At 33.6% G+C, this 15,984-nt stretch overlaps 1 protein-coding gene across 1 annotated transcript in view; it reads left to right on the top strand.

Annotated features, from left to right (window-relative positions):
- Nucleotides 1–15,984, top strand: part of Sar1 (Secretion-associated Ras-related 1) — a 56,047-nt gene that overhangs the window by 25,577 nt on the left and 14,486 nt on the right. The window contains exons 2-5 of the mRNA XM_090377332.1: nucleotides 2,541–2,597; nucleotides 8,467–8,586; nucleotides 9,134–9,199; nucleotides 11,547–11,650. Of these exons, the coding sequence (XP_090233458.1) occupies nucleotides 2,555–2,597; nucleotides 8,467–8,586; nucleotides 9,134–9,199; nucleotides 11,547–11,650 (333 nt within the window). The 5' untranslated portion in view covers nucleotides 2,541–2,554. The remainder of the gene's footprint in view (nucleotides 1–2,540; nucleotides 2,598–8,466; nucleotides 8,587–9,133; nucleotides 9,200–11,546; nucleotides 11,651–15,984) is intronic.

Here is a 15,984-nt window from a genome sequence, read left to right as displayed (position 1 = left end):
CCAAGGTTTTTGCAGTACTTTGATCCAAGCCCGAGGCAGGATTCGAACCCGTGACCTTTGGGTTGCCAGGCATGCACGTTACCCACCCGGCTAGCCCAGTCGGCAAACTGAGAAATGAAGAAAAAGTTAAATCATAAGGCAAAATTTGCCTTAAGAAAAATGAAGAACAGCAAGGCCAATACAATTCTTTGTATTCAATTTTGTTGTAAAAATATGCATTTTCATAAAATATTTTTTCTTTTAGTTATATTTATATTTGTGTCTTAATACAATCTGAATTAACACGTATTCCTGGATTGTGAATAAATTTGTGAATAAATATAATTATTCAATAATTAGGACTACCCATCCCCCAGTTTGAATTAGTGGAGTTTTACTGTAAGTGAAAATGTGGCATTTTAGTAAACTTTTATATATTTTTCTACTTACACAGTCAGAATAGAAAGACTTGTGATTTAATAATAAAGTAGCAAGCTTATTGTGAAAAGGGTTTTAGCTAGTGGCAGATTTAGCATTTTTAGGTTCCTTAAAGCAAATTCTTGTGTGATATAATAAGAAAATATTATTATATTCACTTTCCACAAGAGAAAAGCAAAATCAACAAGGGGGAAAAAAAACAAGACGTAATGGAAAACATGAAATGGTCACGAATATGATTAACTGGTGTGTTTTTAAATGTAAAATGTATTTTGACTCTTGTGTTCTTGTAGTTAATGTATTATACGAAATGTGATAACTGTATCTAGATTAGAATTTGTGTTCTACATTTGTTGATTGATACTTTTTCTTGGAGCAAAAATGGAATTATGAATCTATTTGTGGACTGTTTTATGAGATGATATTAGTGTTGTTAATATTAAATTGCTGGAAGAGTCAAGGAGTTAAAAATGGCATCATCCCAGCTTTTATAGCCAATTTCTAACCCCCCCCCCCTTTTTTTTTTTTTTTTTTTTTGTAAAAGTTTTATCATTTTTAGAATTCATTTTTTCTCATTTCTAAAATTTGGGCTGCTCTACAATGGATTCAATAGATCACTAATTTAAGATTGGATTGTTTTGTGTTTTTAGGTCACCTTTTCTAAATTATTGTACAAGAAGCATTTATTTCAGAGTCCATAAATGTTTGATAACTAATTTAAATGGTTTGCTCTTGCTTGTTTACAAAATTCTGAACTGGTCATGGGAAATGCTTAGAAACTGCAAACAAGTAGAAGTTCAAGACACATGGATGTGTTTATTTTTTAAGACTGTTCAATTTACAGTACATATTTAATTCAAATTAATGCCACCATATTTAATTCAAAATGCAGTGGCACTAATTGCATGAATTCTCAGAGCCTCAAATTTGGCCAGTGGTCCAAGGAGATATCCTCAGTAAACATTCAATGGCAAATAATGACATTTAGCAATCAGAAACTTTGAAGCGCATGCATTTCTTTATTATACTGCACAAGTATTATTGGTTTTTATGTCCTGGTTAATTGATATTTAGTCCAGTAGTTCTCAGACCATGTGTCTGCAGAACACTAGTGTTCTGTGTGCTGGACCGAGATGTTCTGATGCTAAAATCTAATAATATTAATAGATAGGGTTTTCTTTAAACTTTGGTACCAGTCACTGCTTGGCATGCTAGCAAGCTTTAGCACAGTAAAACAAATATTAAAGATAATAAAATATATTTTTTACTTTAACTCTTCTGTGATTTTTTTTTTTTCCATAACTCCATGATTTTTGCTAAATATTTTTTTCTGTAAATGTCTATTCCTACTAATTATGAAATCATCTTAGCAAATATTTTTTATCCAAGTATTTTTTCTGTTGTCAATATTTTTTAGTTCTTTCATTAAGCATATATTTTGGAAGTTTTGATTTATTTGATTATAATTTAACCATCATTCACCTCATCCTACAGGGAAAGCTAGGAATTTATTTTATTGAAAAATGTTTGTGCTTAATAATTTTATTTAATAGAGATTCAGAGTATCATTGATAAACCTTCGAGTAGGCTAATTAAAATATTGATAGTTTGAAAATTGCCACTCATTTCTAATTTCCCACCTCAGAATATTGATTAATGTAGTTACACAAATTTCTTTGTTATGAAATAGGGAAGTCTGCAAATTTGCTTAGTTACAATTCGAAGTATCCTTTTACTGAAGGATAAGATAGCAAACATTTTTTATACTAATATAAACTTGAAATTAGTTTTTGTCATTTACTATTGTTCACATTCAGGTATTGAAAGTAATCTCTAAAATTTTGAAGTAAAATCGTGTCCCACAGTTTTATACTATTGTTATAATTTATTTTTTTTTTCGCCTAATATAAATGTCACCTAAAAGTCTGTTTATATACAGACTTAGATGACATATTTATATTATTCATATGGGTGTTTCAAATACTTCTACTGTACTTATTTGTTATACTGATATCTTATCTTGTCACTCATGCTTAAAGCTCTTATGATAGTAATAATAATATATTTTTTTAATATTAGACATTATCATCTGATCTTTACCTTTTTTTCTTTTCTTTTTTTAGATTATATATGCACAATGTTCCTTGTTGACTGGGTTACTGGATTCTTAAACTTGTTTGGTAAGTATATTAAGAAATATACTTGTGGCATCTGTTGGAAATCTGATAGCTTTGTTTGATAGTTATCTTGATATTAAGCACTGTCCAGAGTTCGAGGTTCATTTGTTAAACTGGGATTGTGTGTGTACAGTGTGTGTATATATATATATATATTATTTTTATTTATTTTTGAAATCATCATGTAGCCATGTTCCTTCACAGATTACCTTTATTTCTAGTTCTGTGCATTTCTTATTTCATATTCAGGTATGCTGTAGGAATTTGATTAAATTCTTAAAACATCAGCTATTTTTAGGTTGTGCAAATCAGATATTTTTGTTTTGTTGGTCACAGGAAAGTGAGAGGATTCTAGTTTAGTAAATCATATTAGATTAAAAGTATGTTAGGTAACAGTTGTTTGTAATATGGTTTATATTTAAAATAGAATGGGTATTCTGAGACCAAAGTTTTAAGTTTTGTTGAAGTGTACTTTTTTAAATGAATGGTACCGATCAATAAACAAAGGGAATAATTTTAGTAATTAAAGAAAACAAATTATATATACCATATTATGTAGTTAGGAAATGAGGAATCCCAAGGAATCATGCATTAAATTTATAAAGATAGAATTATTCCTCATTTTTCTTTAATACAAAATTAGGTGGTGTAATTGAGCTTTAGAAAGCATTTGTTGCCTAATAATACACAGTTATTAACATAAAAAAAGTAGTAGATATACATACAATGTAACTTTATTACGTTGTATATATTAAATTTATTGTTTATTAGAAAAAATTTTCAGCATAAAGGTAAGTAAGGCTTCCTGAATTGATGGCAAATACCCTGTAGTTTTGAGGGGGGCATATTGAACCATTGAGGTTAATTGTAAGGACATATTTGGACCCAGAGAATATTTCTTTGGTTTGGAGTTCCAGTGTATTGCAATACATAAAAGTGGCTCTAAGAGTAAAGTTGGTAACTACAGACCAGTTAGTCTGACTTCAGTGGTAGGAAAAATCTTAGAGGCAATGATTGAGTGTAATCTAGGGACATGTAGATAGATATGGCATTCTGAAGGACACACAACGTAGCTTTAAGGGAAAATCATGTTTAACTAGCTTAGTAAGCTATTTTGACACAGTTACTGTGCTGGATTTAGGGAACAGTTTCGACCTAGTTTATTTGGATTTTAGTAAAGCATTTGACTTGGTCCCTCATGTGAGGTTACTGTATAAGCTTGAACAGGTTGGGATACTGGTAAAGATTCTAAGATGGATGAGTGGCTGCAGGACAGAAGGTAAGTGTTGTAATTAATGGATATTCTTCAGATTGGTGTAACATTAGGAATGGGGTCTCTCGAGGATCGGTTCTTGGACCACTGTTGTTTCTCATTTTCATAAATGACATCAACAAAGGGATAGAAGGCATGATTTAAAAATTTGCAGATGATGCAAAGAATGGCAGAGTCGTTAATAATCAGTGCCAAGCAGCACTCCTTCAGGATGACTTGAATAGACTTCAAATGTGGTCAGAGAAATGGTGGCTATGTTTTAATGATGCTAAATGCAAGGTCTTATACTTGGGGAATAGCAACCCACAAATAAATTATGCACTTGGTGGGGTGATTGAATAGAAAACAGTGGAGGAGGAAAGGGATCTGGGAGTTACAAAACGGGCAGTTATGAAGTTTTCTGAACAGTGTAAACTGGCAGCTGGGAAAACCCATGGTGTCCTATCGATAATTTATCGAACGTTATCCTGTAGAAATAGTGTCATAATCCCAACTGTTAGACAGCATTTGGAATATAGGTAGGACCCGTTTTACGACATGGTTAGGTTCCAGCAAAACAGGGTCGTAAAATGAAAAGTTGTAAAACAAAACCAAATTATAATGTAATCGAATGAGATAGGTTCCAAAATTTTTCCAAGTATGCACTAATATTTCTGTTCTTTATAAATAATTAAATATTTCAAACATTTAATGTACATGTTTTATTTATACTTATATATAAAATAATTAATAAAATAAAATTTTACTTTGGTCCTGTGGAGTCATCATTTGAGTACATATTTACTCAAGTGATGACTCCACTACCCGTTTCATCCACATTAAAAACTAAATCAGGGTGGTAGTTGCCTTCGTCTATTAAGCGTTTAAATTCGGAAGGATACTCTTCCACCACTGCAACGTCAGCACTAGCAGCCTCACCAGACTTTCACATTGTGAATTTTACAACAGTTTTTAAACTGGTGAAACCACCCTCTGCTGGCTGTAAATGTCTCGGTGCTACCAGACTCCTCACACATTTTGTCAAATAACGACTTTGCCTTGTCCAGAATTACCACCTGTGTAAGAGGAATATTATTTTGGTTCATATCATCAACCCACAACACTAACAATTTCTCCTTTTTTTTTTTTTTTTTTTTTTTTCATTGTCTCACTGCATGAATAAGTTGCTCTGGAGGATCACACACTTGTTATCCGTGTGTGTGTGTGTGCGTGCATGCACGCGCGCTTTATTTTATCAACATTGTTCATAATTGTTGATACAGTAGAAGGTGCTAAACTCAACGTCTTATACACATCCGACCGATGCTCACCAGTCTCCATGTGACGATCACATCCATTTTTCTCCTTAATTGTTAGTATTTTGCACTCTTTTTGCCCCTCCCCCCCCGGCACAGAAACTGCCCTACGTTTAGAGCTCATGGTTACACAAAAATTATTAATAATTAGAAATAACACTGTGTAACCCGTTAACAATCGAGGGAAAATTCACAATAAAATGAACATGGCACACTGAATGTAAACAAAGAACCCCGGGGGGGGCTCACATTTGGTGAGTATGGGCTTGGCACACCCAGGGTCCTGAGCTAGATATCATCATTCTTCTCTTTCTTGGTGATTCCCTTCTACTTTTGACTCTCTCTCTCTCTCAGGGTAACTTGGGGAATTTTTTTTTTTTCTGGTGCAGCATAAGCCTCGGGGTTCCTTGCACCACATGGCTATTAATAATAACTCTTGGCATAGCTATCATTCCACCCACAATGCACCACAAAAAACAAAAGAAACATCTAGTGCGTGTTTGGACTTGCAGGTGTTGCTGCAACATGTTACTGAGTTGTGATTTTTTTTGTTATTTTCAATTTTTTCAGGTAATATTTTGAAACAGTTGTTAATGTGAAAAGTCGTAAAATGGACCATTGTAAAACGGGACCTACTTGTACTGTGTTCAAGTATGAAGACCTCATCTGAAAATAGACATTGAGCTTCTTGAAGAGGTCCTAAGATGGGTAACTCAAATGATGAGTTTGGCAGAAGGATGACTGCATGAAGAAAGACTCCGATTATGTGGGCTACAGTGCTTGGCAACCAGGCACCTCGGATGTGACCTGCTTTGAGGTTTATAAGTCTCTGAGAGGGTTTAGTAAAATGAATGATGGTGGAATTCTCACTGTTATAAAGAATTCCTGAACTAGGAATCATAAACTCAAACTATAGGGGTTGAGGTTTAGATTAGATTGTAGGAAGTTTTCTTTTAGCCAGTGAGTCATTGATTTTGCTGGAACAAGTTGCCCTCACATGTAGTTCAGGTTGACAGTTTGAATAAATTCAAAGATCAACTAGATAGTTACCTGTGAGGAGGAAAGTACATAATTTTTATTTTCTTATCTACTTGGTTTTTTTTTTTTTTTTCCCCCAGTGCAGCAAAAGCCGGTTGCTTCCTTGCACTATATGGCAAATACTATTGTTGTTATTTGGTTTTTAGGAGCATTAGCAACTAAGGCCATATTACTGCGGGGATATGCGGTGATCATTCCTTGACCTTTCCGCATTCTCTGTATTTGGTGGCTCACGGGCTTGAACCCTAGTCTAATCAAGAAGCGTGTGCTACGCACTGCTGCTCCTGCCCACCTGGCTATGGAGGTGCCTTCAAATACTATTACTCATTGAAACATAGTTTAATGGCTATGCTGTTACGAAATGGAAATACTTATACATATACACCAATTGGACATGTTAACTGTTTGAATCATAAAAAAATATAGAATTGCCACTTAATAAAATATATAAATGGAAAATTTGTTGGGATCTGAAAATAATTCCACATTTATTAAGTTCGAAACTTGGTTTCACAAAATTTTGGTTTTTCATGTGTGACAGCAGAAGGGATTCTCATACTGTCAAGAATTGGTTAACTTATTGGTCATTTTTCTGTCCAGGAACATGTTGTTTCTGGAGAGAAAAACATTGACCATCTATCACTAGTTGATAAAGTAAATTTTATTGCTCTCTTTGTATCAAATTAGGCTTAAATGAAAAACTTCTTAAAAGCACAAGCATCTTAATGCAACTTACAAGCAGATTAAGCATGATGTGTTAATAAACTATTAAAACAAAAATTTAAATTTTCTTGAAAAGCAGATGTGATAAAAAAAAATTTTAAGGTAATTTTTGTGTAAAGCACTGCAGAATACCTATTGATAATATACACTGAGTGATCACTGAATTATGACCACTCATATGAAAACTGAATGGAACCTATTGACCACGTGAGGTACGAGAGTGCGGAGTTAGTCGACCTACGTAGCATAGATAAGGTGTCAGTGGGTAGTAAAATTCCGAACGATGGGTAAAAGGAAGGATTTATCAGACTTTGATAAAGGACAGATTGTGGGTACTCAACGAGCTGGTGCCTCGATTTCCCAAACGGCTGAACTGGTGGGGTGTTCGAGAGCCACCTCAGTTAAAGTGTACCGGGACTGGCGTCAAAATGGTCAAACCACGACCCGATGGCAAAACTGCAAAACCTTTTTGCAGTTTGTTGATGTTAAAGGTAAATGCCGGGTCCAACGACTCATATAGATGAACAGGCGCAGCACTGTTGAAGAGTTGACTACCCAATACAACATGGTTCAACCCAGAACAATATCTGGCATGACCATGCGTTGCACGTATGAGCTATACTGGCAGATGACCCCCTACGGCATCCTCTCCTAGCCAAGGTTCATCGGTGTAAAAGACTCGCCTGGTGCAAAGAGCATGCAAGTTGGACATTAGAAGACCTGAAGAAGGTGTGCTCATCGGATAAGTCATGTTATTTACTCCACACTGGTAATGGTCATGTACGAATTTGGCGTCAAGAACACGAAGCTCTTGATTCATCATGCATGGTATCAAAAGTGCAGGCTGGTGGATGCGGTTGTATGGTGTGGGGCATGTTTCACTGGCAGGAACTTGGAGCCGTGGTGCATGTGGAACAACGTATCAGTAGTCTCCGCCATCGTCAACTGCTTGCTGAATGTGTACACCCCACTATGTTACACTTTTTTCCGAGTGGCGATGGCATCTTCCAAGATGACAATGCACCGAGCCATCGGAAACTTGTTGCGCAGGAATGGTTTGAGGAACATGGTTTTGACTTCCAGCATATCGATTGGCCTTTGAACTCCCCAATATCAATCCCATAGAGCACTTGTGGCACACTATGGAAAGGAATATCAGGCATCTGGATACACCAATCACCTCCATACCTGTATTGCTTACTGCATTACACACAGCTTGGTTGGCCATACCTCCCGAACACTTCCGACATCTTGTTGAATCGATGCCACATCGAATAGCTGCTGTACTGAGGGAAAAAGGAAGACCTATGAAGTATTAGGAGGTGGTCATGATTCAATGATCACTCAGTGTACATATTTTATTATGGAAAAAAAAAAAATTTTTTTAAATTATTGTTGGTCAGCATTGCATAGTGGTAATTATTCTTTGTTATTATTCCAATGTGTTTTTCTACTAGTTATAGTAACTGAGGTCTTCTGTTTAAACTGTTACTCAGTACCTGACAAGAATTTCTGATAATATTATTATTAATACTTATCCAAGGTTTATGGAAGAAAAGTGGTAAGCTGTTATTTCTTGGTCTTGACAATGCTGGTAAAACCACATTACTACACATGTTGAAAGATGATAGAATGGCTCAACATGTCCCTACCCTCCATCCCAGTAAGTAACTTTGATGTTGCATGCATTACTTTTTGATGATTTCTATAAAATGTTTTTAACAATATATTTATCATTAAAAACAGTGAAATAATTTAATTTTATCTATATTATTAATTTCCAAGAAACCTTTGCAGTTGATATTGAATCTCTAGAGGTACACATTGTCAATCGCCGTATTATGTAATATGGAAATTGACAGTGAGCTTCTGAAGATTAATTCTCTTCTTGCCATTACATTTATTCAAGAGTTTAGTTTATTTTTTATTGTCAGTTAAGTTTTTACACAGTGAAGTGTACTTCAGAGTTATAGCCTTTTTAATAGGTTTCTTTCTTTTAATTTAATCATTTACCACACACATTTATATATGCAGAATAAACGGGTGATTTATTTTGGAAGATATTACTAAGCAATTATTATTGAAATGCGATAACTAGAAGCCCTGGAATTATAATTCTTCATACAATAATCTATTCTGTAATTCATTAATACTCTGTTCTCAGAACTTTTTTCCCCACCACTGGTAATTCATATATTTGTTCTTTACAGCATCTGAAGAATTATCCATAGGTAATATGAGGTTCACAACATTTGATCTTGGAGGGCATCATCAAGGTATGTAAATTTTATTTGCGTTTCAAATTATTTTATATACTTGTACTGATAGTAGTAGTTTTTGATTTGGTATTATCCTCCACCAGAATGTTGTAAACCATGCTGAAATTATTTTTCATAGCTTGTCTTAACCCTCCATTAGTCATAAGACTTTGGTCAATCCTCAAGGGCATTTTATCCATTTGAAAACGAAGAAAGAATAGGCCTACTAAGAAACTCACTATGTTTGAGGAAAACTGATTATAATTTTTTTTTTAAATAATGCCATCTCTTTATCTGTTGTTGATATGCAACAAAATACAGTCAAATAATCAATACACTGTTTTGGTTGGTTGTAGTCACTTTGAAAGAAGCCAATATTTGATAAAATCCACAGTTTTTCATGTGTCAATAGCACAATTGTGACAAGCCATGCACAAAAAATAGTCAGTCTGTGTCTCTGACCAATACAACTGCAGTAAATTGGAAATATAGCACTCACACATTCGACGGTTGACATTTTTTAAGCTTCATGTATGTATTGCTGCACAGGTCTCTACTTTTAGTCGGTGTCGGGGTTTTGTGTTTACCTGGTGTTACTCGCAGACGAAATCACGCATGAGCCAACGCAGAAATTGCATTATACTTGCCTTGTTCTCCAACATATCAGTCACGTTGGAACAAATTCGTGTTGCCAAAATGCACTTTACAGCAGAACCGACTTGTACTTGTGAAATTTCACATACTTAATAATCTCTAAAACTGAAAAGCTTACTGATGTTTGTATTTTTGTTTAATTTTTTTTTTTTTTTTTTTTCAAATTAATGTTCTTTATATATTTGTTCATTAAAAGATGAAATACTGCAAGCAGAATTCAAAAAACAAAACTTTTTCTAAAATTAAAAAGAAAATTGGTTATCTGAGAAGTGATTGGTTACCATCATTTATATTTTCTATAAGAAGAGTATCCTTGATATTTTTTGTAAAAATGAATGATTAATCTGTATTTTATATTTTATCATGTCATAAATATTTTGAGGCACGTTCAAAAATTCATTAAAAAACTACTATAGATATGAATATAATATACTATTCTTTACTAACAGGAAAAAAATTCACAGAGAAATATATGCTTTTAATGTTAGGACTTAAAAATCCTTTTTTTTTGCAAAATTTTATTTACAATTTTTTTTTTATCTTAAGGGTTGTTCAATTGTTATAGCCCTCAAAAGCCAACAAAATGGAGCTTGTTATGTATTTGTTTTAGCTGACTCAGAAACAGGCTGTGTGTCAGCTGTTGTTCTCTATTTTGGAAAGTTTATTCTGTATCAAAGTTAGTAGATTTCATTTATTCACTGGCCAATTTTACATTAGTATTCAACTAACAGAACTTCATAAACTGAATATACACTTAATAAACACTGTTATGGGATTACAACCAGAGATTAACCTATATACCTCAAAGAAAATTGAATAATACAGGATCATTGGCTTTTGTAAAGAAAACTGTAGTCAAAAGTCAGTGAAATAGAGGAGGAAGTTATTTTTCCTGTATATTAAGTCTTAATTTTGAACAGCTTCATGTTGATAAAGGTGGCAGATCTATCTCAAAAGAACCTTTATCACAAGCAGTTTTGAAAGAAGTTGCTTATTCAACTAGTAGTTCTAAATAAAAAAATTCTTTCTTGTAAAAAGCTGTTAAGTTTAGATGTGGAAGATAGATTGAATGGCTATCCTCATTTTGTGATGAAAGATGAAAATTCAAATAAGAAGAAAGATTATTTTAAAGCTGGGAGAAAAACCGTTTGTTATTGTGAGTCATTCATCAGAAAACTAGGATCTCTATGTTAAATGTTTTACTATATAGTTTTTTATATTAACCCATGTAAACCCATAAATAAAATCTAAAAATTTAATTTTTTTTTTTTTTTTTTTTTTTTTTTTATGTATCATATGGAGAAGATGGCAAAAATAATGCTGACTGCAAAGTGTTAATATAAAGAATAACTGTGGTGTAGATTGGTGAATTGAGCTTAATTAAATAAAAGGCTATTTAACACCTTTTTTTTTTTTTTTTTTAACTTGGTGACTCCTTATTATAATAGTTGTTTGCAGGGTGATACAAAAAAAAATTTTTAAATTTTAAGTGCATGGATTCCAAAGGTGCTCTTAAAGGAAATTTTTATTTTTATCTGCCTTCTTGAGAAATAGTCTCAATTTTCACTATTTTTGGAAAGTGGGCTCCTAATTCCTTGTTTTGTTAAATTCATTATGGTCTGATTTATTTCATATTGAAAATTAAAGATTTTGTATATAGAAAATAATTATTCCTTCTCTTAATAAACATCTCTTTTTGTTTTCCTTTCAGCTAGAAGAGTTTGGAAAGATTATTTCCCAGCAGTCGATTCTATAGTTTTTCTAATAGATGCCTGTGACAGAGAAAGATTTCATGAGTCTAAAGCTGAGTTAGATGTGAGTTAACTGTTATAATTTTTGATAATAAAACAATTGTTCTTTGGTATGCTGTAGTAACATTAAATAATTGAATATATATATATGTGTAACACCCATGTCACTTGGCAAATTCTAAAGCAAACTGTTACCTGTCAATGGTGTTTATGTAAAATGATAAAGCATATGATAGAATGAAATAAGATGTTTAAAAATCAGCAACTGAGCTAGAAAGATAGATACAATCGATGTCAAGTAGAAATGAAACTCATCAATGTAAAATGGATGGAAAATTAGTCACCCTGTGAGTTCATACTTCTATTATGAATACTTTGTAAATAGCTTTGATCATTTAAATTATGTAACCCTACAGCCTAAAATATTTTATTATATTTCTGTCATCCTAATGCCTGCACTACAAAGCTTATAATAAATAGCCATTGATTGTTAACTGCCATCTTAGTGGTGGACATTCAATTTTGTTAGTATTAGCAAAAACACCTTATGTAGGAATGGACTGGTCTGTGATACTGTGAAAGCTCAAAGTTGGGAACAGCTGATATAAAATTATAGTCTGCACACATGGTGATCACGTTTTGAATGTGCAAGGAAGAATGGATCGACATCAAAATCTTTTCAACATCAAATGTGGAATTATTGTGGGAGCAAGAGATGTGCGGGTGCAACATGTTTAAGTGCTCCCATACTCTGCTGTTACAAGGCCAATATCCACATGACTATGCCCTGTACATCTCGTATAAACCATGGCAGTTGATGGAAATCACAGGTACACATGTTCACTACAAGAAACTGCCTCTCATGGCATATCAGCACCAACACTGGACCACTGACATGTGGAAATCTGTTACCTGGTCTGATAAAACCCATTTTCAGCTCTGTTATGCTGACGGGCATATCCATTTTAGAGAAATCAACATGAGGCTATGTCACCTGGATTTATTGTTGTCAGCAGGCTGGAGGTGGTGGTGTCAAGATGTTTTGGGGTCTGTTTTCATGGCATGCTCTGTCCTCTGATTGCTATTAATCAACGGCTCAATGAGAACAGTTACCTCTCTATCATAGCCAACCAAGTACACCTCTTCATGGTGACAGTATATCCACGCAACTCCAGAGGCTATCAACAAGATAGTGTGCCTCACCACAAGTCCCATCCAGTTGCCAACAGGAACATGATAGTGAATTCTCCATCCTCCCACAGTTGCCCAACTCCCCTGATCTCAACTTAATTGAGTGTGTTTGGGACTTGCTGGAAAAGGACATAAGACCATCCACTTGACAATGTGCAGGAATTACTGGGCACGTGCAATGCATTGGTAGCACTACTACAGGCACCCTGTAACATCTTGTGGAGTCCATGCCAAAATGTGTATGGGCTATATTTTGGGCAAAAGATGGCCACACAAGGTATTAGCAAAGCCAACTCTATGTATGTAGGGAATCACTGAATGTTTGCCATTATGTAATCCTTAAAAGATCATATTCAATTTATGTTTAGGTGTCCCAGGAGGAATTTGTCAAATTTCAGGGGTTGATTCCTTTAGTGATTTTAAACAAAAATGTTCATATCAACATGGATCCAATTCTGGACAGATGTGGTTTTACTGAAAAGATCCCAGCTAAGTTTTCAAATGAGAAGTATGCCAGTGTTCACTTTGTTTATGGTTTTTGTGACGGTAATGCAAGAGTTGCTATTGTTGATTTGGACAAACACAGCGGAGTAATCACTGCAGTGATTTCCCGACTGTATTCTCTGTAATCCACAAATTTTTATTGATGCACCTTAAAGTCTGTGGGTAACTGGATCATTTGTGTTGCATCAGAATATAACATTAATCAAGAAGTTTAGAATAGTGTTGATTCCTAGTACAATTCAGGAACAACTACTCAGTGAATATTCATTTGCTTTGTAATTCTTAAAATGACCATTTGAATGTTGCTGACTAAAGAGTGTTTATACTTGTGCAATTTGCAACATGTACAGCACTTTGAAGAGGCAGATTATGAGCCATAAGTGAACTTTTCTTGTTTTATGCTCATTAACCATGATATCTACAAATACATACATTTTATTTATCAATGAAGCAACATTTACTTGAGGAATGAATAATACTCATAGTGAGCATTTGTGGGCATGGTGATAATCTTCATGCAACAGTTGAAATGTATTTTTGGTAAATGTATGGTGTGGAGTTGTTTCAAACCAAATAACCAGAACATATGTGCTCATCTTGGTGAGGGAACATACCTAATTTTTTGTCAAAGTGCCAGGCCTTTTAGAAGGATTTTCCTTTTATTGACTTGACAACTTTCAATACATATTTTCATTACGATAATGCTCTGGCACCTCCGTAGCCAGGTGGGAAGGAGCAGCAGTGCGCAGCACACACTTCTTGATTAGACCGGGGTTCGAGCCCGTCACCACCAAATACGGAGGATGCGGAAAGGTCAAGGAATGACCACCGCATATCCCGGAGCAATATGGCCTTAGTTGCTAATGCTCCTAAAACCAAATAACAAACAAACGATAATGCTCTACTATTTTTTCTGACAGGTTTCTGATTGTCCGAACTATCACTATCCCAACCATTGGATTGGTCGATGATATCCTTATCTTTGGCTATCTGAATATCTTGACTTTAACCCTTTAAACTATTGTATCTCAGATCACGCAAAAGCATTAGGGCATATGCAAAAGTTAACAATAGGGATGCACTGCTTTGGAAAATTTTGGATGCCACAGACTACATTTTAAATAATCAATGTAATAGGAAGAACGATAAAAGCATGATCACCATGAGCAGAAATGTGTATCCAAGTAGAAGATAGGCATCAGTAACTACCCCTTTCCCCAAATAAAATAGGCAAGATTAATTTTTTTTTTTTTTATGCAGTGAAAATAACTTGATTAAATAATTGAAGCATAACTTAAGTATAAAAAAAAAATTTATATATATATATATATATATATATATATATATAACTTAGAAAAATGGATTTAAAATTCAAATCACTGTGATTAAAGAAAGTGAATTGTAGGAGTAAAATTAATAAAAAAAAAAAACCTTTCTTCACATTTAAAGTTAGTGTGTTCATCATAGATAGTTTTGCTCATATAAAATATCTGATGCTGTTTGGTCTTTAAAAATGTGAAAAGTAGGAGGGCTATCTCAGTTGTAGTTTTGTGGCTAGCAAAATTTAAGCTAATAAATAAGATGGTGTTAGTGGCCACAGCAGAACAAATTGACAAGTTTCCCCGTTACACTACTTTTAATCAAATGACAAGCTGCTGTGTGTGCCATTTACTGGCAGTTTAAATTCTGCTGGCTACAAAAATATGAGTTCAGATGAGCAAATCCTTGCACTTTTCATAGTTTTAGACCTACCACAAAATAAAACCAGCTACTAAACAAAATATACTAAGCAAAGAATTTTGGCATCATATAATTAGATTTTAGTAAAGCTTTTGATACTGCTCCACACAAATGATTGTAGTATGAATTGGTGGAATGTGGTATTAGAATAAAATTGAGATTGACAGGTCTAAAGGTAAAGTTAAGAATTATTTTTTGGCTATAAAGCTACATAATTCATTATGAATTCATATGGTGCCACCCTCAGATGACCATTTTGGTGCTTGTTGGAACCTCAATCTTGACAACCCAGTAATGGTATAATTCACATGACAGATGTCAGAAAATATCATAAATTACTTAAGTCTGTAGTGATGATTACTTAGAAATCATTAAATGCTTGAAGGATGCATTTGGAATGAGACCTTATCTGTGGACAAGGAAGAATTGAGATTACTCTCATGGATTGCTACTGACATTATACAATGTCATGTGAATAAGGGTTATGTTTGTTATGATAATTTCTGAATATTTTCCAAATACTATATAATTATAATAACAAACAATCTTTATTCATATGACGTTGTACAGTGTCAGTGTTTTTTTTTTTTTTTTTTTTTTTTTCCTCAAACTAAAGAATTCATTAAAAAGTGGTAATTTTCTAGTCAAGTATGGTTGACAGACTCAAAGTAGAACCTCAAAGATGTTTTTTCGCATTATATAAAAGATGAAAAAAATATATTCATGCCTTTCCTGTATGTTTTTAGTAGGTTTAGATATATTCTAGAAAAATTTGCTGTGTTGTCAAAGTAACTTGCAAAATTGATGAGATCTTTCATTAAAAAAAAAAAAAAAGATGTTCACTTTTTATTTTTTTAAGTAACCTTTTCAGTTTTATACAATATTATTTAATCAACAAAACTTGAAAACCAATTAATTGAATAGTTGTATCCATAACTAAACATCTATCTATTACTAGTGGTA

The sequence above is a fragment of the Mastigoproctus giganteus genome, chromosome 7 (genome assembly GCF_048544385.1).
Source record: "Mastigoproctus giganteus isolate SK-2022 chromosome 7, ASM4854438v1, whole genome shotgun sequence".
Classification (NCBI taxonomy): Eukaryota; Metazoa; Arthropoda; class Arachnida; order Uropygi; family Thelyphonidae; genus Mastigoproctus; species Mastigoproctus giganteus.
The sequence above is the reverse complement of the archived record's forward strand: the minus strand, read 5'-3'. Positions and strand labels throughout refer to the sequence as shown.